The sequence below is a fragment of the Crocodylus siamensis genome, chromosome 1, assembly GCF_052110815.1.
Source record: "Crocodylus siamensis isolate JL-2025a chromosome 1, ASM5211081v1, whole genome shotgun sequence".
In the NCBI taxonomy this organism is placed as follows: domain Eukaryota; kingdom Metazoa; phylum Chordata; order Crocodylia; family Crocodylidae; genus Crocodylus; species Crocodylus siamensis.
Genome location: NC_143395.1, coordinates 205,207,509 through 205,227,760, shown reverse-complemented (window position 1 = coordinate 205,227,760; position 20,252 = coordinate 205,207,509). Strand labels below are relative to the sequence as shown.

Genomic DNA, 20,252 nt, shown 5'->3' with positions numbered 1-20,252 from the left:
TTACAGTGGTCCACGATGTTGGAGGAGGTGGCTCAGAGAAAGGTGTCTCAGTCCATGAAGTCTGATCGCGGGGGTCCTCTTCGGGTGGGGCGGGGTCGTCGGTGGTGGCGAAGTCCTCTCAACGTGAAGCGAAGCGGGGGGGGCGGTTCAGGCGGCGGTGTCCTCCAGGTCCGGTCCAGCGGTGGCTCGTCTGGAGGGGTTGGTGTACTGGCGGTGGCCCGTGATGTGCTCCACGTAGATGTCGTGGGACCAGCAGATGGCGTTGGACACCATGAGGCAGCACATTGATCTGAGCCTTCAAGAGCCCGAGGAGCAATAAAGGGAGTGAAACTTGTAAGAGATTCCAATTGGTTTTCTGCCTGCAGAACTGCAGATGGGCTTCTTTATCAGCTCTCTCACTGCTGAGCTTTTCTGAAGAAAATTCCGCCAATTATTTCTTCATCTTCCTCTTAATCCCCTTCATAATCAAGAAATGCCTTCTGTTCACATGCTGGAGCCTTTTGTTCAGTCCCTGCAAGCCCAGCATCTTTTGGAGGTGCCCCAGAAAGTAGTGCCTTAGCAGGCCACGAGGAAGAGGTTAGGCCCCAGAGCCAAAAGGCAAAAGAAAACACCTTCAGCCCTTACTTCAAATCATCAGCACATTGGAGGCCTCTGCTTTCTCCATGTAGTATAGCTTCCAGACACTCAGCCTAGTCAAGGTGGAGTCACCTCATACCTTTGGCCCTAGGCAGGAAAGATGCACTCTGAGAGTGGGAAAGAGGTGCTGGCAGCGGCTATTTAAATAAACATAGCAAGGTGGGGAATAAAATAAACTTCCACATGTTGTGAAAATAATATCTAAATCACTCCAGTGTGGTCATGTTTCCTGAAAAAAAAAAAAAAAAAGAAAAGAAGCAGCTTCCTATAAGCTAGGAGCTGATCCCAGTATGATTTTTGCACAAATCTGTCCCTCTATCTGGAGTGGCTCTTGCCTCAGCTATAGACAAAGCCATCCATAAAGAACTCCTTAGCAGCCCTCCTGTTATTTCCCCAGTTGCTGAAGTCCTACATTGAAACAGTTCAGTGGTCCATGCACTTGTCCTGACCTAGAGCATACAGTCCTTCTACAAACAGACTGCTCCAAACCCTTACTCCCATAAACACACACTTGTGCTGCTCCACGTACTCAACCCATATAACTCACTGAATAAAAAGTGATCAATGATCCCTGTAGGTGTAACTTCCCCTGTCCTCATATCATACCGTCACTCATCCATCCTGATGCAAGTCATATTTTGTTTTCAAGCTTTACCTGCTTTTACCCTGAAGTCATACATGAAATAGAAAAGAGAACAGGAAAGAATGTACATTTTAAAGCCTTTATTAACAGAAAATACACATTAAAAGGCACTCAATCTAAAAGGTACCAAAGGTAATATTTGGATCAACTATTCTGCTTACTAAATGGTGGCAGTATTTTGGAATAGTGCAAGTGGGGGATAACCCTTATTCATGACTTGTACAAACTGATTTCTAACTAACTAGCACAACCAGCATTTTCAGCAAGAGGCAGAACCTGACATTAGGCTTTTCAAAGAAAGACCCAGACTGGATACTTTGAGCACAGCAGTTTTATACACCAATACAAATTACTTACAGTAACTAAGTGTGACATTTAAGGATAGCCATAATAGGGGAACAAAATAAATCATGGTATTTTCATTAACCAAGGTGTTTAGAGTCATCTCAGTTTAATTGTTAATAGGACTGAAAACTAGCAGAGTTAAACTGGTGCTAAAAGCTCGAGGATTCTCTTCTCTCCTTGTAAGGTCAGCTTTGCTTAAACGTTCCTAATCAATTAGGTTAAAGCTAAATCAAAATAGTCTGTCTTTAGACTTACTGAGGACTATCCACATGAGTAGGGGGTTTGGGACTTGTTTTGCCGATTCAGTTTTAGTACCTAGTTTAAATGAGACTGAAGCAACTTTCCTACATAGACACCCGGTGATTCCAACAGGATTTTAAATGCCCACTTCTCTCTTTTTACCCCTACCTTCTGTAATTTAATCTATGCAGCAGTGTCCAACCTCCACCCCCACCCCCTGCCGCTCCATAGCTCTGACCCCCCTCTATTGTTGCTGACTACTGAGGTTTCTCCCCCTCCAATTTAATTATTTCCATTCTCCTCCAGGACTGTTCAGTTCTTATTTGTCCACTACAATCCCCTCCCCAGCTTGAGTCTCCCCATCTCATTCTCTCTACCTGCTAAGCACTACAGCCCTACACTACTTCCTTCAGGATCATGGATACTACTAGCAAACAGATTGAACAATACTCAAGGTGCTGAGATTTGCTGTTCAACCATGAGCACTTACTGCTATCCATGCATATGAAAATCCAGCGATCTGTTAGACCGCTAGGATTTAGGACACTAGATATTAATGACTGCACTTTGAGAACTGCCACATCTAGAAAAGTCCAATTGTAGTCAAGGGGTGTTCTGCATCTTTGAAAGCCAAGGCATTTTAAGAAGTTAAGACCATCAACATGGAAGGCAACCTGGCATTGGGATTAGGATGCCTGGGCCTTGTGAAACCCAGTGCACATTTCGTATCAAGGACACAATTTAAGCAAGCATCCTGCATCCCAGAGCCAGAAGGCAGGGAAGATTTTCTCTTCGTTGAATGAAGCGGACTTGAATGTGAAGACTGGGGTATTGTTATCAGTGTCATGGAAAACCACTTGCCCCTCTTCGTAGTCCAGAGAGATCTGGACCTTCCTGGGGGCCTGGTCCAGGAGCAGGGGGGTCACAGGGGAGGTGAGAGCCCAGTACTGACCCTTACACCGCTGCACAGCCCAGATGCCTCCTTCAGGGTTAAAGTTGAACCCCGCTTTCCTCCTCACAGACTCAAGGGCAACCCCCAGTGTCCACCAGCACCTGTGACCCCTGATTTCCACCTCCCAGTGATGTCTCCCCGAGATGAACCCCTCAGAGCCAAGTACACAGGGAATAGGATCAAATCGCTCGGGTTTGTCAGGCAGATTTTGTACCACATGCTCCCATATTACACTTTTGTGATCTGTAGAAAATGTAAGGTGGGGGTTTGCTGTATCTGGATCCAAAGTCATGTTTACTGCAATAGGAAAAAAAAAAAGGGAGAGAGAACAGCATAGTATTAGGAGAGGGCCTCAGCCCTTGTGAAGGCTGGGTTCATTCCTCACTCCCCACAGCAGCCCTGTAGGGCTCAGTCCCAGGGAATTGTCTCCCTGCTGTGGCTGGGTAGGGCTTTCACTGTAGAACTCTTATCCTAGGTACGACAGGTGTTTATACACACATTTTTTGTCCTGCGACACCCTGGAGATCCGAATCTGCTCTGCACGTCAGCCAATGCAAACTGCACCGCATATTGTGCAGTTGTATAAGTGGCAAAATGCATACAGAAAATAGTAGTGGTGCACTTTTGAACTAAAACAACTTTTGTGTGTTTTAATTCAAAAGTGCGCCACCATTTTTTCAGTGCTGACTCACATTTTGCCGCTTAGACAACTAACTGGGCACTTTTCAAAGCTCCCGGCATTTACTCGTGTAAAAATGCCCCCTCTGTTCTCATTGCTGCTTGGTAGGACTGTTACCCCCAGAAGCAGAGCATGAATGCAGGAGCACACAAATCAGGAAAGAAAGCAGAACTGGAAAAGAGCGACCACTAGACCTCAGTCCCTACAGGAAAGATACTGGGCCCCAACTAGACTAGGGAGACTTATCCAAGCCTAGAAAGTGAGGACCAGGGGGTAGCTCTTCAAGGAGAGAATTGGGTTTCATGGCTTGAGAGGCCATGTCTACACATCACCCAACAGTGATGTAGCAACGTAGCTGCAAGATCTAAACATGCACTGCCCACGTGGCGCAGTAACAGCCAGCACTATGCCGTGATTGAGTACCTCCAAAAGGAAGTATTGAAGCACAACACCATACCAATATCACCGTGTGGCGCCAAGTGCCTAAAGAGAACTTCTTTGGGGCCCAAAAATGGAAAGGATAGACCCTCATCCCTACCAAGGGTAGAGAAGAAAGGGAGTGGTCAAACAGTGATCATGGAGAAGAAGACTGTCTGAGAGTGAAAAATTCACATTAAAAAGGCTGACAATAAGATTGACAAATGAAAGCTTTGTGGACACAATTAAAAAGTATCTGGGTGCTGGTTGGTGACAATAATTTCTCAGGTTATCATTCTGTGCATATGTGAACTGAGTATTAGGGTTCGTCTCAGAAAAAACGCTTTAGTGGCTTCAGCTTGCAATAGCTCTAGGTAACACAGGTGCACACAGAAAATGTTGGTTCCAATTTAGAGCTTGTTTAAACTAGGAAAATATATTATGTTAGAAAAATGTGTCAGCTGAAACCAGTAGATCTTTTTTGTTACATGAGGGGAAACATTTAAAAGGGGAATGCCCCCCAAAAACAAACACATTTTTTAAAAGCTACATAAAACTCATGCTTGCCTCTTGTCCCCCCTCTTCCCACCACTCTTTTTTTTAGTCCCAAACATTTTCAGTGGGGGGAAATTTCTCCTCAAAATTATTGCTTTTTCTTTAAGCAAGAAGAAAAAGAAAAGAAGAAGAAAAAGGGGAGAAAGTAACAGTTCTGAGGGAGAAAAAAAGATGCCCCCCCCCCCACTGGAAATGTATGGGATTTTAAAAAGAGTCATACAAATTTATATTCTCAGTTATTAGCATTCCAAATTATTATCCTTGTTTCTTTTTGGGTGGGACAGAAGAGGCAGCAAGAGAGAATAAAAGAAATTAAGGGAAAAAACACTTAGTCAATGTTTCCCCTCTTCTCACTCGACACAGATAAATTAACAAAAACATGCACCTTTTCCCTGATATTTTGTTGTAGTATATAACATTTTTCTGAAATGAAAATTATCCTCCTTCTGCTTCCTCTCCCTTTTTCCACTCTGTACAACAATTCTGGAGTATCCAAATAGGGAAAATTATATGTACTTTACACTTCTGTTTTTCCATTCCCATATTTTGGGGTTGAAGAGGAAAAAAGGCAAGAATCTGGCTACACATCACCCAACAGTGATGTAGCAACGTAGCTGCAAGATCTAAGCATGCACTGCCCACATGGCACAGTAACAGCCAGCACTATGCCTTTTATTTTTTTTTTATTAAAACAAATTGGTATTTGAAAAACTGATTTTCATATCTTTTTTTGACCAAACACTATTTTCCCCCTATTAAAACACTACCATGTTAGCTAGGATCCAATAGTTATGGAGCATGTTCCAAGCATGGATGCAGATGACTGTTTAAATGCATCAATATTTGTGGTTAATCATAGAGAAGAGAGGAGCAGTCAAAAAGAAATGAACTAATAGCACAATCTTAATGAATTGGATGTTAACACCTTGTCATCCAATGTAGCCATTTTTAAAAGAGCTACGCCATCCTATGGTAACCAATTAAACATGGACAGGTTTTCTAATGCAAAACTGTATGAGAATTTCCCCAGGACAAGCAGCCACATGAAAAATTTACCTTTCTTATCTGGTCTAAGAGGTTTACTCCTTTCTTTCAACAGTTCAACTGACAAGGAATCTGTGGAAGAAAAAAAAAAAAAGGAGGAAAGCAGAGGGAAATTCATAAAGAATGAGGCAATATCCTTTTATTACTTCAGGTCAGTACATTTTAAAATGAGAGAGGAAGGAATACCCGGGGGTCTTTGAAATAAAAATTGTTCATAACATTTCTATTTCCAAATCACATTTCAAAGCAGCAGTGTAAACTGGGGCGAGTGAGTGGGGCATAGACCCTGGGCATGGCTTAAGGGGGAGAGGCACCTCACCCTCCCCTTCCTGGCTCCACTTGCACTTCCAAGCTACGCACTGTAGCAGCACAGGCAACACATCATGGAGCACAAGCGTTTTGGGAATCAGTTTTCCTATGACAGTGGAGATTGCCAATACTGGGGTGGTAATACTGGGGTGGGGTAGTAGCAAAAGAAGTTACTCTAATTTTTATGCTTCATGCAGCCAATTTTTCTGCCCTCCCAACATGGGCTTTGACAGCAAAAAAGGGTTGGGAAGGGAACTTTCACCAGCAGCAACTCCATTACCACTCTAGACAACTACAATTCCCAGAACACCTTGGACTCCATGACACATTGCCTGCATTGCTGCTCCTGCATGTTGCCTAGTCCAGGCACAGTCAAAAGAACAGCATGTTGTGCCTCCATTTCAAAGTACCTCAGGCCATTTTCACCACAGCCACTAAACAGAATGACTAGTCCTTAGGATACAGTAAAATCCCTGTTATCTGGCAAGAATGGGGAGGGGTGCCAGATATCTAAAAATGCCAGTTACCTGAGGAGTGTGGGTTTCCATCCGGATGTGGAGCATGGAGGGCGAAGGAGGAGAGAGTGGCGGTGGCCAAATGTGGAGTGGGGGGTGGGGGGCCAGCAGCAGCCACACACAGAGCAACAACCTCACAGGGTGGTAGGCGAGCTTTCCACCCCCCACTGCATCCAGCCGGCCGGCAATTCCGGTTCGTAGAGTGCTGGATAACAGGGATTTTTTTGTACCTAACGTCCCAGTTATGAAGGCATGGAAACCAAGGGGCAGATCGCAAAGAGGTGCTCAGGCATGGAAACGCTAGTGGTGAGATCCTATTTCACTTATGGGCCCTAATGACACTTACACGGCCACTTAAGTGCTGTTTTTGGCACTTGGGAGCAGTTTGCAGTTCAGTTCTACGGATGTAGGATGGACAGACAACTATAAACACAGCTGCTGAGCATGCTCAATAATGCTCAGGTATACTTGCCTGGTTATATGCTTAAGCTCAGGTCTACCCCCGAATTGTAGCTAGGTAAAAAAAAATGCCATGATAGTAGGTGTTCAGCATAGGCAAATGAGGAAAAGCAGTGGATATTAGATGACAGATTGCAGGCCAGTAGCTTACTGGTTAAAGCACTTACCCAGGAAGTAAAAGACCTGGGTTCCATGCCCCATTCTTTTCTGCCTCACCCCATGGGGACTAACATGTAGCAGCCAATAATGAACCAACTGGCTTAAGCCCTTCTAGTGCCAGAGCCAGGGATGGCTTGTCTACACTGCTCCCTGTGCAGAGACCAGAACTGCTGGTGAAGAGCAGGTCTCATGCAACCACCCAAGTTTAGTATGAAGTAAGTCTCAGAAAATGAGGCACTGCATCCAGCCTGGCGTGGTCCTGAGTGCATGTCCCTGTGCCCTTGTCAGACAGTCTTGGGCATGCATTTATGGATACACTAAGGCACCACAGTTTTGCAAATTTGTCCCACCCTGTCACTCCTACTTGGTGTACCATGTTCTTTGGTAGTGTCCCCAGACACAGCAGGGAAGTGGTAGAGGCATGCCCAAAGCCACCCCAGTTCTCTCTCCTTGGTACCTTTGAATATCCTAAGAGTCTTCTTTACTGCAGTCCTTTGCTGACAAAAAGAGTTGAGGTTCTTTTCCAACTCAGGAAAATAAATGATTGGCTGAAGAAATTTCCCCTTCTTTTCACACCTAGCAAGAAACAGTTTATTTAGAAACCATGTTCTCACTCTAGTAAAAGTTACTAGACTAGGGGGCACAGAGACTCCCGACACAGAAGACTTCAGCACAGGTGGGGAAAGTGCAAGGAGCAATGTCTCATCCAGCAAAATGCTTGAATTTTTTACTTGGGAGCTACTTCTTCAGGAGTTGTTTCCATGAGCAATATAGTACCTGACTTGCCTACCATCACAGCCAATATGATCAATTGCTTTTGGAAGACTGCATTATGTATCCACTAGGCAATGAAAGAGAGAACATTGGGATGTACAATTTATTTCACACCCATCTGCAAACTGCCAGGGAGGAAGATTTGTCATAATTACCAGCCTGAGAAGAATAGTCACCAGGAGGTGGCAGACCCAAGTTACCCAGTCAAAATCTTCAGGCAGCTACTTCCCACTCCCTCTCCCTGACCCAGGATGCAAGGGAGAGAGGGTGGGAAGAAGAGTTATTTTTGGCAATAAGCCTTCCTTAAACAGTTATATTCCAAATCCCCAACCTTGTTCCCAGGACAATGAGGTTTGAGGATAAGAGAAGATTTACATACCTGTTCAGTGTGCTTCTGATGTCCTAGAGGGAAGAGAAAGGAAAAAACAAACAGAGGCAGCTCAGTCCCAGAGGCCACACGCTGGGGCTCCCTCCTGCTTGGGGGAAGGGTCAGGGGGGGAAGCAATCATTTGCATCTGACAGCTTTTCCAATTAAATTCCATTTTTTCCTTATGCCTAATCATACAAAAGTCCTCCCTTTTTTGTGTCAGCCTCTGGGGTGTCTCTAACACCGACTCACCTGCAGGAACTCAGTCCCTCCCTGCTGGCACTTCCCTTCCATCTCACTGATCATCTGGCTTAGAAACGATATCTTCCTGGAAAGCTTGTTAACATTTTCCTTCTGCCTCTTCAAAATCTCTTTATCCAGCTCTTCAAGCTGGGCCAAGGCAAGTTGCTCTTCCTCTTGCAGAAATTGATGCAGTTGCTGAAAATCAGATGTAAGCTTCTGCTTCTCCATTTGCTTCTTTTTCTGGCACCATCACATATGAATAGGGAAAAGTCAGGTGAGAACCCTGGAAAGTATCACTGAGTACTCCATAGTGCAAGATGGACCAGATCCATTTCCAACTGTTAGGTAACACTGGACTCAGGCACCTAAATTAAATTTTATTCCACCCTGCTCTAGTGCCTGCAAAACAGTTAACGCAAAAAAGATGGGTGGGTTATCCTCTTCCTCATTGCTCTTTTGGACTCAAATCTTAAAGGTCAGATGACAGTCTTTTATGAAAGTAGATGCATAGTCCATTTGATGTCTAATCTGGCCCTACATATCCAGTAAGAGGCATGATGTCACAAATAAGAGTTTTTCTGGACATGATTGATAATAGTGGGAAGATGTACTATACTCTGGGAGGTGTGGTGTGAGGCAGTGCAAAAGATGGAGCTTAATTTGGTAAGGAAGGGAAGCACAAGGAAGGTGGGAGGGCAGCCCGCACAATAAACCGAGGGCTGGAGAGGCATCATGTTTACCTATTGGAAAAGCCCTCTCCCCCTGAAGGTTAATGATAACCGGCACTCACCAGATAGTCTTCATTTTTCCTGTCTCCTGACTCTTTAAATTCTAGGAGTTTCTCTCTTTCTTTCTTCAGAGCCTTCACATTGTCTTTGACTTTTTCCTAAGGGATGAACAGTATTGATGATGTGGCTGTTTGCTATTCTGGAATGGGCGAGTTATTTCTCTCTCTTCCTCACTGAAAGGTTGGAAGGTCTCGGTTTCAACTCAATAAAGAACAAGACATATTTTGAAATCATGGACCTGCTGGGAATACTGTTTGCTTCTTGGCTCCTTTAGGATTGCCCAGGATGTAATAAAACTAAGCCATTTATTTGTCCTGGGAGGAGAAGTATAAGCAACAAGAAAACAGGTCAGAAAGACAGCCATTTTTTGTTTGCCTCCCCCCCACTTTTCTTTTTTTTTTTTTTAAATGGATTTCCCCCTGCCTCCCATGGTAAAACTGAAAAAGTGAGGAAACAAAATAAAACACCAACAAAAAAGGCAAGCAAACAGACAGGTCCACAAACTTATCAGTTTTTAGGATTGTCAACACTGGTTAAAAACAAACAAACCAAGACTTAGAAAACAGATGAAAGGAAGGAGGGAACATATTAAAGGAAAAAAAAATCAGATTTTCTTTGCAAAAACAAAGCAAAATAAGGGTTTCTTTTCTGGACACCCTTGAACTGCTACCAATGTCACTTTTATAGTTGTCTCTCAAATACTGTACTCTGCAGTACAAGAATATAAAGGGAAGCTGCCTCTGGACTGCACACCAAATGTCTGCCCTGTCCTAACTCATCTTCTGCTAGAATGACCCTTCCTCCTGATCTACGAGTCTGTTCTTCACTGGTAGATTATCCACATCTCATCTCCCTCTTACACATTACAGGGGTGTAGGTTGTAGCCGTGTTGGTCTAAGGACATAGGCAGACAAGGTTCTTTGCATGAATCTGATATCTTTTACTAGACCAACTAAAATAGTTGGAAAACAATTATTAAGCAAGCTTTTGGGTTGAAAAACCCTTTGTCAAGCTAAGGAAGTTTCAGCAGTTGGTGTGTGCCCTTCCTGGATGGACTGAAAAGTAAAGAAGCCAGAAGCTGGGCTGCATACGAGACAGGCAGTCAGTGAAACAGTAGACTGAAGAGTCAATGGGTGAGAGACAGACTGGGGGGGAGAGAAGGCATTCCTGAGATACAAAGCTGTCTCGCACTGTAATGCAATAAGAAACACTTAAAAAGGGTGGGGGGGAGGAGGTATTAGCCAAGAGTAGCCGCTTAGATTTTTGTTACAACAGCAGCAACAATATAAAAAGTCATTGACTGCAATTGGTTATTTCCAGACAGAGGACCCCTTTTTAAACATCTGCACCTAGGAAATGATGCCAGACCTGAGACTTCTTACCTTATAAGCCTGGGCAGCCTCCTTTACAGGAATGACAGAATGAGCCCTGTGGTCCTTGGACCTGTCACACACAACGCAGATACACTTTAGATCCTCCTGGCAGAACAGTTTCAAAGGTTCTTCATGTTCATCACATACATGCTCCGTTCCTGCTTTTTTCCCCTGCCCCTTCAGTTTTTTAGCTATTTCTACAAAATTCATCAAGTGCCTGTTCCTCTTGAAGATTTTCTGTGGAAAGCTCTCTCTGCATTGTGGGCAGGAGAAGTCTTTATTTGTTCCTTCCCAACAGCGGACAATGCAGACTTGGCAGAAATTGTGCCCACAACCTATAGTGACTGGGTCTTTGAAATAATCCAGGCAGATGGAACAAGATGCCTCATCCTGCAAGCTCTCGACAGGATTCTCTGCGGCCATGGCTCCTCAGGGGATGTGTGGCAGCTTAAGTTTCGTTTCTCAGACCTCTGGAATCAGTTCTCTTTGCAGCAGGAAGTGGGTGTTGCTATTTAACTTGTGAAACTCCCTGCCCTGAAATTGATCTGTTGAAAAAATACGGCACGTTTCTGTTTACTAGTCTCACATGGAAGACACGGATAAATTGGAATTGTCAATCAGTTACTTATGGGGGAACGAAACCCAACAGGATCTGGCCATTACTTCAGGTAATCTACATACAGCATGGAAACATTCTGTTATCCAAGACCAGACATAATCCAGTTTATTATGTCCAGCCAGCCTCGATATTCGCACCTTACATCAGGGGTTCTCAATCTTTTTAGACTCAAGCCACCCCTCCATAAATTTTGCGAATTGAGCAGCACCTCGTTTCAAAAACAAACCTAATTTATTACTGGCCTTCCACCTTGCAGATGGAACAGCTAGGAAGGGAAAGCCTTAGCCAGCCCTTATCTGCCTATCTCCTCCCATCTGAAGCCTGAGCCTGCCTTTATCTGCTTATCTTCTCACACTTATTGGGGCACCCTTCATTGCATCTCACTGCACCCTGGAGTGCCCCAACACCCAGGTTGAGGATCACTGCCTTACAATATACCATGGCTATAAAACCACAGCTATAAAACAGATCCCTGAAACATGGAACATACCAGAGTTTAGCTGTTTTTGGAATTAATAACTTCATTGCTAAGCAAGAAAGAAAGATTGACACCTCCCTACCTTTCAGCCATCTGACACCCCCAGGGAAGAGAAATTGCCTTATCTGCACATCAAAGAGCAACTCACACCAAAAGGGATTCCCAAGGACATAGAGGAACATACATCCACCTTCAGCTTCCTCTGTGCAAAATGAAGCTTATTTTCTACCTAAGAGGACTTGTACCATTTTTAATTGCCTCTCAGCCTGAAGAAGGATGCATGTGCCTGAAAGCTTGCAAAGAAAGATTTGCTGTTTTCTAGTTGGTTTAATAAAAAGGTATCACCTCTGAACCAAGAGTTTTAGAGTTTTGTATTCCTCTTTGCCTTACAGGATAAAATGTTTCCAGCTATTTAGGTGGTCTCATAAAATATATCACATTTATCCAAAAAACCTGGTTTTGCAGTATCAAAAGTATTTACTTGTTAAATTGATATGCCCCCCCCTCCCCAAAAACTCAGGGCAATTTAGAATAAAGGGAATACAGAAGCTGAACAAATTCTACATTAAAAACAACTTCCCCACCCCAAAAAGTTTCCAAAGCATTGAAAAAGTTCAAAAGCAATTTGTCCCACAACACTCACCCCCTTGCTTCTGGCCTGGCAGAGTACCACCCCCCTCCCCTCAGTTTCCCAATCCACATTCAATACCTCTGAAGGGAATACAACTCCCCTCCACCACCCAGGTCCTCTCCCATCCCTGCTCATACCCACCCCCCTGCTCCACACACCCTTATTGCCTCTTCCACACTATGCCTCCCTCTCTCAGACAAGCTGGGGTGGGGCACAGCTGTCTCTAAACATTCATAGTCTCCATCCCTACAGCAGGCATACAGTGCATAAAACCCAAGCACCAAAAGACATGCTCTAACAACATCCACCCCAGAGCAGCCTGCAATCCCTTTTAAACCCCCAGGATGGCTGGGACCTCCCCCCTTATCTAGCTGCGTATGCCTGCTTAGCCTCCCAGCCCTTCTCCCACTCCAGGTTTAGCTCCAAGAAGCAGAGAGAGGAGTCACTAAATTTGCCCATCACTTCGGGGTGTGTTCATCTATTAGGGGTATATCTCTGGGGTGTCTGTAATTCTATCAGTGTGCTGCTTGTGTTACTTATATTTCTATATGGAGCTATATCATTCCCTTCTGCAAGCCCTCACCCTCAATGGAGCTCTCCTGCAGGACTCGGCTTCAATGGAGCCGAGTTCCTCCAGTCACCAAATCAATCAAACACCTACACACACGGATTAATAGAGCACATCTGAGCCAGCTGGGTTGATCAACACGTACAGGCTTACACCCTTATATGCCGTGGATTCAGTTAATCAGGGTAGCAATAAAAATGCAGTCAGACACAAGCACACAGGTTAACAAAATACCTCTGAATCAGGCTAGGTGCCCAGTCAACATGCTCATGGGCCAGCATTCAGTTCATTAGGGCACATCTGAGCCAAACTGGGTCAAATCAGCCTATATAGGCTGATCCCCTTCCATCTCAAACTCAACACATCCCAGTTTTTTGCCTAACTGGCCTAGTAGTGGTAGCCTCTTGATGAGCAGACCCCATAGTATTTGGGGGCATTACAGGGAAGTTTGGCTTAGGTACAAAAAGTGGTGCTACAGAGCAGGTAGGGAAGGGGAATTATTAATTTATTGTTAAGTATATGACATTTATGATAGTACTAGCAGTAATAGCTATGCAAGGAAAACAAACAAAAACAAATTACTCAACTGAACCAGGGTAATGTTGTATCTGGGGAAACCTAGCTCAAGCTTAGCTAATAACATTCAGGTGCAGAAAGCTATGCCTAGAGAGAGGGAGGGAGGGAGAGAGAGCTGGGACCTCAGCATTTCAAGGCACTCAGGTGTTTTGTTGACAGGCAAAGTTCCTAGCACGATGGAAGTGGCTGTTTGGAAATAAAAAGCTTTATTTTGGTTCAAGTAAATATCAAAATATTTAATTTGGACTAAAAATTACAACATATTACATGTTTATCACAGTGTTATCCGAAGGCTACTGTGATAGCCTAGGCAGCAGTCAGTCCAATAGAAGATACTACCCACAAGTATTCTCTTCTTTAACATTAACTATTTAATTCCTGAGCATTTTAGTTGATGGAGTAGCTGAGGAGTAGGAATGAAATTGTTAGGGGTGAGAAAAAAAGAGTTGCTCCTGGGAACTTTTATCACCTTTCATTAAACATATATCTGATCAACAAATCCCTTTGATTGAGTCGGTATGTGCTAAGTTCAGTTAATTTAAAGTTAGTAACAAGACCAGCATTCTACATGCCTATGTTGATAATGCTAGAACATAAGCTGCTCTCACAGTGATAGCACAAGAACATAATGTGGAAGTGAGCCCAAGGCTATAGCTGACAATGCAGATACAAAAAAAATGCAAAAGAAAAGTTCAAATAATACTGGAATTCACCACTCAAGCAGGTTCAACTAAATCTAAATCTAGCAAGCTACCCTAACACCTCCCAGTGGATATAACCACACATTGGACTACTACATAGACTGTTTCAAGAAGAAAGCAATATTCTCTACAAAAGCCAGGGCTACAACAACCTCTCTACCTTATAGAAAAAAGGTCATCTCAGATTCCCTAAGATCCAACAACAAAATGGTAATCAAACCAACAGACAAAGTCATCTTCAGCCATCATGATTATATCAGTGACACCAACAGACAGCTTTCTGACAAAACACAACAAAAAACTTGGGGAGGACCCCACCAGAATTCACTATGGAACTGAAAAATATCAAAGCCTTCCCATACCAGCTCCAGGAGGAAAAAAACTTATTATTTATCCCCTACTCTCTCACCCCAGAAACTTTCTGTATTCTCCCAAAGATCCAAAAACAAGATAACCCTGGCAGGCCCATCATATCCAACTGTGGTACCCTCACTGAAGAGCTATCAGGATTGATATAAACCAAGGGTGGGCAAAATGGCTGACCCAGTTGGCAGACAGACTCCATTTCCCAGCAGCCCCTGCCCACATGGCTGCTCCTGTTCAAGGCTGGAGTTGCCATGGAGACCAGATTCAGCTGCCCTGGCAGGGCAGCAGGGGGCTGCTCCAGAGCCACTGGGATCTTGCAGTGGGAGTTGATTGCTCCAGAGCCAGGGCAGAGCCATGATCTTTAGCCTCATGGTCTGTGCAGGTGTGCACAAGAAGGGGATGGTGGCTCTGCCCCTGTTCCAGACCAGGCTGTCACTGCTGCAAACACAAGTACTCTCCTGCTGCAAAGTTTTTTCATGTGCAGCAAAGCACATGTAGATGCTGACAGGGTTGGCTGGGGCATGAGAGCGCTTCAGTGCGGGGTCTGTCTACCGGCTAGCCCTGCATTGGAGTACTCTTGTGCCCCAGCCAGCCCCTCTGCATCACACTGAGCCCAGTCAGAGCAGCCCCGAGCTGGAAGGCTGACCCCCCAGGTAACCTGCCAGCTGGGGCTGCTCTGATGTGGCTCAACATGCTGCGGTCCTAGGTGTATATTCAGATAGTGTGCCCAGGAGCAATGAACTCCAGTGCAAACTGTGCCAGAGTTTATTGCTTCAAATTAATTGCATGTGTAGATAAGCCCAGTGAGCAGCAATGCTACTTACTAGCAGTTCCTGGGTTTTCGTTTGCCCATTCTTTTCCAAAGCCAGAATCTCATCTGTCTTTCAAGTATTTCAAACATATGCCTAAAGTAACTGTAAGGCTGCTACTTGCATTTAAATTCAATAAAATAATTTTAGCAGAATTACCAATGGCAATTAAATTTCCAACACCATTCTGTATTTACACTATTTATTTTTACTTTTGCTGGCTATATTAAACTTAACATGCACGTGCCTATCTGTACAATACATCACACCTGCATTTTACTATGTAGACAGGCACCCACTAATTTAGAGTGTTAGCAACCCCTTCTTGGTTATGAAAGCAACACACCGCCCCACACACACTTAACATTTTTCAACTTAAACTCTCTGGAAAACTTCTTTTGTACTAAAAAAAGCAGAGAATTGGAAAGAGCTCTGTTTTAGGAAAGATGCTTTCTACCCGCATATAGCTCTAGATCCTGCAGGTTTTGTCCATCTTAACCTTTCATTTGAAGCACAATTGTCCTTTCTATTGCAGCTTTTGTGTGTAAAGTTTTTTCAGAATTGAGTGAAGCAAAACATGGGATTTGCCCAAAGCTAAATAGGGGTTTCTTACCTTATAATCTTGGACACTTCTCTATGGAGATCACAGTGTGTCCTCAGTGAACCTGGGACATTCTGCGAGTCAAGCAAATTAAATTTTATCCTCTTTGCAGAAAAATTCCAGGGGCTAAAGATGTTTCTTACACACCCTGCCTGCTCCTGGATCAGGATTTCCCACCACTTTAAAAGTCTTTTCAGCACTTTTAGTTAACCCTGCTTGGAGAGGTTTTATTTCCCAGTGCCCCACAGCTTAGCATGCCCTATCCTGTCATGCACACACCAAGCGTTTGAGTCCCAAAGGCTTGTAATTGCTTTCCTTCACCACCAGGTGGTGCTGTGCTTTTTCTTTAGCCTGTAGGTGGCTATGTGAATTTATTTTAGGTGTTATCTTTAACCACCCCCCCACTGCTCAGCTGACTAGGGCCAGGTTTGAGTGAGGTGTGGCTTTCAAAGTATGTGCATGTGCTTTCAAAATCTAGTATTTTAAATATACATGGGTAGGAAAATGGCCGAGCAAGAGCAAACCCATGGTGTGCAACAAGTGGTAGTTAATTACCCCTTGGTAATTTTTTTGCTGCCTGTAATGTATGTGCTCCCCATGTACCCACCGCTCATACCCCCACCTGCTGCATCCGCAGGGTTCATAGCTGGCCAGCATCAACAGAATGGCAAGTTTGCAACACAGCGTGGTAGCCCTTAACTCTTCAATATTTCCAGCCTTCCTATTTCTTATCATTCACATTCCCATTCCAGTACCCAGCGCCCCTGCTCACTGCACCCACTACCTCGGTGTTCAGCACTGCCCAGCACAGCGGCATCAGCAGAATGGTAAGTTTCCAACTTTCTGAAAGTTGGTACCAACCTACCTACTTACCTACCTACCCTTTGACTCTTCAATATTTCAAACCTTCCTATTTCTTATATATTTCTTATAATTCCCATTCCCATTCCAGAACCACAATGATTAGTCAAGGTAGACACTGACTGCCAGACCATCCCTCCAGACTATGAAGCATCCCTGCTGATATATAGGTAATAAATGTCCCAGTGACTGGGGTGGGGGGGTCTGCAAGTGGGCAGGTGGTGTTTCGACTTCTGTTGACTCAAACCCCTGTTCTTCTTTTTTCTCCCCCTCCCTGCAGAACACTGTGGACATCAGAGATAAAAAGTTTTCAATATTGATACTATCAAGAAACCACGTTTTTTCATTAGGGTTATGAAGTTCAGAAATTTGAAATTGTGTCAGTTGGGTTTTTTTTCATTCATACATATGTATATACATACATAGGCAGATTGTATTTCAGGAGTAGGTGGAGGTCAGTCAGTTGGGAAAAGTGCTGGCTATGCTTGCCCTTCTCAACCTGAGGATCCTTTGCATGCATGCAAGGTAGTTTCACAAGAAACCGGAGGTTTCATGAATCATTCACTATTAACAATTGTTTATAAGGTGGGGCATTTATGGAGTCAAGGCATTACTGGACTCCATAGTAATGCAACTCTTCTGTGTAATGGTTGGCTTTTGTTTTTTGCATCACCCACCTACAAAACACCCTCCCCAATCAATCAACCAAAACACCGTCCCCTCCCCAAGCAATCAATCAAGAGTAAATTGGATGCTTATCTTGCTGGGATCCTATGACCCCAGCTGACTTCCTGCCCTTTGGGCAGGGGGCTGGACTCGATGATCTCCCGAGGTCCCTTCCAGCCCTAATGTCTATGAAATCTGTGAAAATCAAGCAGGAGCAAGTACAAATCAGCATTTTTTCTTTCTGCTCTTTATTTTTTCATAATAAATGGAAATGCTATCTTTTTCAGTTGGAAAATCACAATACAGAGACATTTTTGTTTAATTAATATTGATCCATACTGATCAGTATTACTATCAAGCATGTAGTAGCGTAAATGTGTGTGTGTGCACACGCATGTGTGTGTGTGTAGACAGGCTGGGAATTTCCCTTCGCCAGAAGCAGGGTCATATTTTGGCCGCAGAAATAGGGCAACAGGCAGGGAGGGAGAGGCCACAGCCCAGGGTGCAACAGGGGGATGCTCAGGCCAAAGCCTGTTCAGAGTGGGCATGCATGGCTTGTAAAGGATGGGACACCACTTACACTTTATGGGAATGTGATAATATGATTTTTTATTGTAATTCAGACAGTATTGTAAGCATTGGGTTATTTGGTCTTCCTTGCCTTCACCCCACCATCACCTTGACCTGGCCCTGGCTCCCTGAACTGGAGTGGTGGCTGCCTGGCCCTGGTGGCAGTGTTGCGACCCTCCTCTGGCTCAAGTGCATTTCGGGAAGTGGGCTCAGCTGTCTTGGCTACCTCCTGGATAGAGGCTAGGGGAGCTACTTTTGCCTTTGCGTACCTGCTTTTTAAAGTGGAAATTCGGCTAGGACCTGCTTTGATGCTCAGATTTCACCATTTTGTCCAGGACATCATGTATCAAGTCATATGGCTTCTGGGACTCCGCAGCCATCTCTACCAACTTCTGCATGTTTTCATCCACATTCTTCAAGATGGCATCATCTGAATGCATGGACGTCTCCGTCCCCCACTCAGTGGAGAAAATGCATGCAGGCACAGAAAGAGAACCCGCCATTCATACTGCCCAAAACAATGGCGTATACCCCTCATCCACTCCTGAACCAGCATGGCGACCCACCACCAGCTGCACATGACTATAACCCCACCTTGGCCCCAAGAGCACAACCAGCCCAAACCCGAGCAGTGCCTGGCTGTGCAAAATTTCACCCGGTATTTTGTTTCAAAACTGTTTCAATGTGTTTCAAGCTCAAAACAGTGAAATTGAAACAAAACAAAAGCCTTCAAAATAGCTTCAAAATGAAACAAGGGGACTCAAAACGTTTTGAAAGGAAACAGAGCACAGTGCCTTAAATGCATCTATGCTGGCATTCCTTGTGCACACTCTGTGGGATCCCAAGGTGATGGTAGTCTGTGTCATCCTCCACATTGTTAACAGCAGCCCCAGGAATCCCAGGGCCATGTAAGGCAGCTCAAACTCTGTCCAGAGATGCCCAGGGGGAATTCTGCTCAACCAGACTGAACACAGATTTTCCTGGAGCAACGGGATTTTAGGACACCATTAGCCCCAAGCATTGGATGAAAAATGGTACTAGTGCTCAATGCATGGGCATCCCAGGCCCCATGACTCTACCAATGTCTCTTTGCAGCCATCATGATGTCCCTCATGCAGCAGTTTCCCCATCTCTACAAGCAGACCATAGGTACATAGTTGGAAATGCTCAGGTCATGCCACACTCACCTGGTTGCTACTGCCGGACGCCAAATTTCTGCTTGTTGACCATGTCCAGTCATGTGGGGGAGGAGCTGTCCCTGGACTCAGTTGGAGTGGCCCACAGGTTTCCAGGTGGTGTTAAAGGAATTGGCTTATCCTGCTTGTTACCAGGGACCTGGAGCTGAGGGAACTGGAACAGAAAAGAGATGATGGGCAGAAGGCACTCTTGGGCCCGATTTCCTCAGGTGGAGATGACCTACTCACTTGCAGTCTGTGAGGAACCCCAAGTCCTGCCAAGAAATATTATAATCCCTGCTCCCAAAAGGAAAGCTGTGCTCATTCTGTGGTCGAGTGCTCGGATAGGTAATATTGCAGGGCCTGATATTACTGACATCTTCAGCAGCAGGAAGTGACCCGAGAGAGTGAGGATGGGCGCATGGGGAGGCCACGTTTGTATAGTTACTTGAACCTGTGTTTTTTCAGAAATCTCACATGGTGTTGCAGTAGCTGGAGTGGGGGGAGCCTTACAAAGGAGTTTGGTCAGATCTGATAGGGATGGATCTGTAGTGGTATGTCTAGAACAGAGCCAGCCCTCTACAGCACCTTTGCCCAGGGTACTACATTTTTTCCCTTATGCCTCTGAGACACAGTTTGGTTATTATTTCAGGTTTGCAGATGCCCAAGAATGAGATCAGCCAGTGATTCTGTTCCAACAGCCCAAGCCACAGACTAGGAGGAGAAGCCTGCGCTAAACAGATGGAGAGGCAGTAGGAAAAAGAAAGACAGCAACACGCTAGAAGACAGTCAGAAGAGACTCACAAATTAAAAAAGAGGTTGCAAGGAACACCAAGTACATGAGATGGGACAACAGGCACAGACCCAATGTGCCCAATTGGAAATCCACTCCAGGTAAGAGAGAGAACCAGTCTGCAAGAGTTTACAACCAACCACAGCAGCGATGAAGGAGAAGGCCTAGCAAGCCACTTACATGCACTCGGCGGGATCCTTGTCTTCTCTCCATTCTTATTCTATTTCTAACATTATCCATATAAATTAATTCCTACCAAATTCTTTTCCTAACACTACTCTTATAAACAATGGGAAACCCTATCAATTGGGGATATTAAGAATTACTGAAAAACCAATTC

General features: G+C 44.5%; 1 protein-coding gene and 2 long non-coding RNA genes across 4 annotated transcripts; 2 read left to right on the top strand and 1 right to left on the bottom strand.

Moving 5' to 3' along the window:
• Positions 1–13: 13 nt before the first annotated feature.
• Positions 14–10,580, top strand: LOC149873937 (uncharacterized). Its single transcript, XR_016443140.1, has 3 exons — positions 14–333; positions 5,567–5,662; positions 10,446–10,580. It is a non-coding gene; the product is annotated as an uncharacterized LOC149873937 (long non-coding RNA).
• LOC149873936 (zinc finger protein RFP-like) lies at positions 342–11,891 on the bottom strand. 2 transcript variants are annotated; one of them, XM_090053399.1, is made up of 7 exons: positions 10,508–11,891; positions 9,128–9,223; positions 8,347–8,577; positions 8,107–8,129; positions 7,411–7,529; positions 5,524–5,583; positions 342–3,113 (listed from the first exon to the last, which is right to left on the bottom strand). In XM_090053399.1, exons 1-7 carry the CDS (start codon positions 10,919–10,921, stop codon positions 2,593–2,595), a joined length of 1,464 nt encoding a protein of 487 aa, XP_089909525.1. In that variant the 5' UTR covers positions 10,922–11,891; the 3' UTR covers positions 342–2,592. The 2 variants fall into 2 exon arrangements, with proteins under 2 accessions (XP_089909525.1, XP_089909534.1); XM_090053408.1 differs by lacking the exon at positions 8,347–8,577.
• Positions 11,892–16,600: 4,709 nt separating this feature from the next.
• Positions 16,601–19,954, top strand: LOC149873935 (uncharacterized). The gene is made up of 3 exons (XR_016443144.1): positions 16,601–16,674; positions 16,800–16,878; positions 19,772–19,954. It is a non-coding gene; the product is annotated as an uncharacterized LOC149873935 (long non-coding RNA).
• The last annotated feature ends 298 nt before the right edge of the window (positions 19,955–20,252 follow it).

Coding starts and splice junctions, on each gene's coding strand:
- LOC149873936 (XM_090053399.1), bottom strand. CDS start 10,921: ATGGCCGCAGAGAATCCTGTCGAGAGCTTGCAGGATGAGGCATCTTGT. Junction 8,578..9,127: donor GGAAAAATGAAGACTATCTG/GTGAGTGCCGGT, acceptor TGATGGTGCCAG/AAAAAGAAGCAAATGGAGAA. Junction 5,584..7,410: donor GACTCTTAGGATATTCAAAG/GTACCAAGGAGA, acceptor TTTCTTCCACAG/ATTCCTTGTCAGTTGAACTG.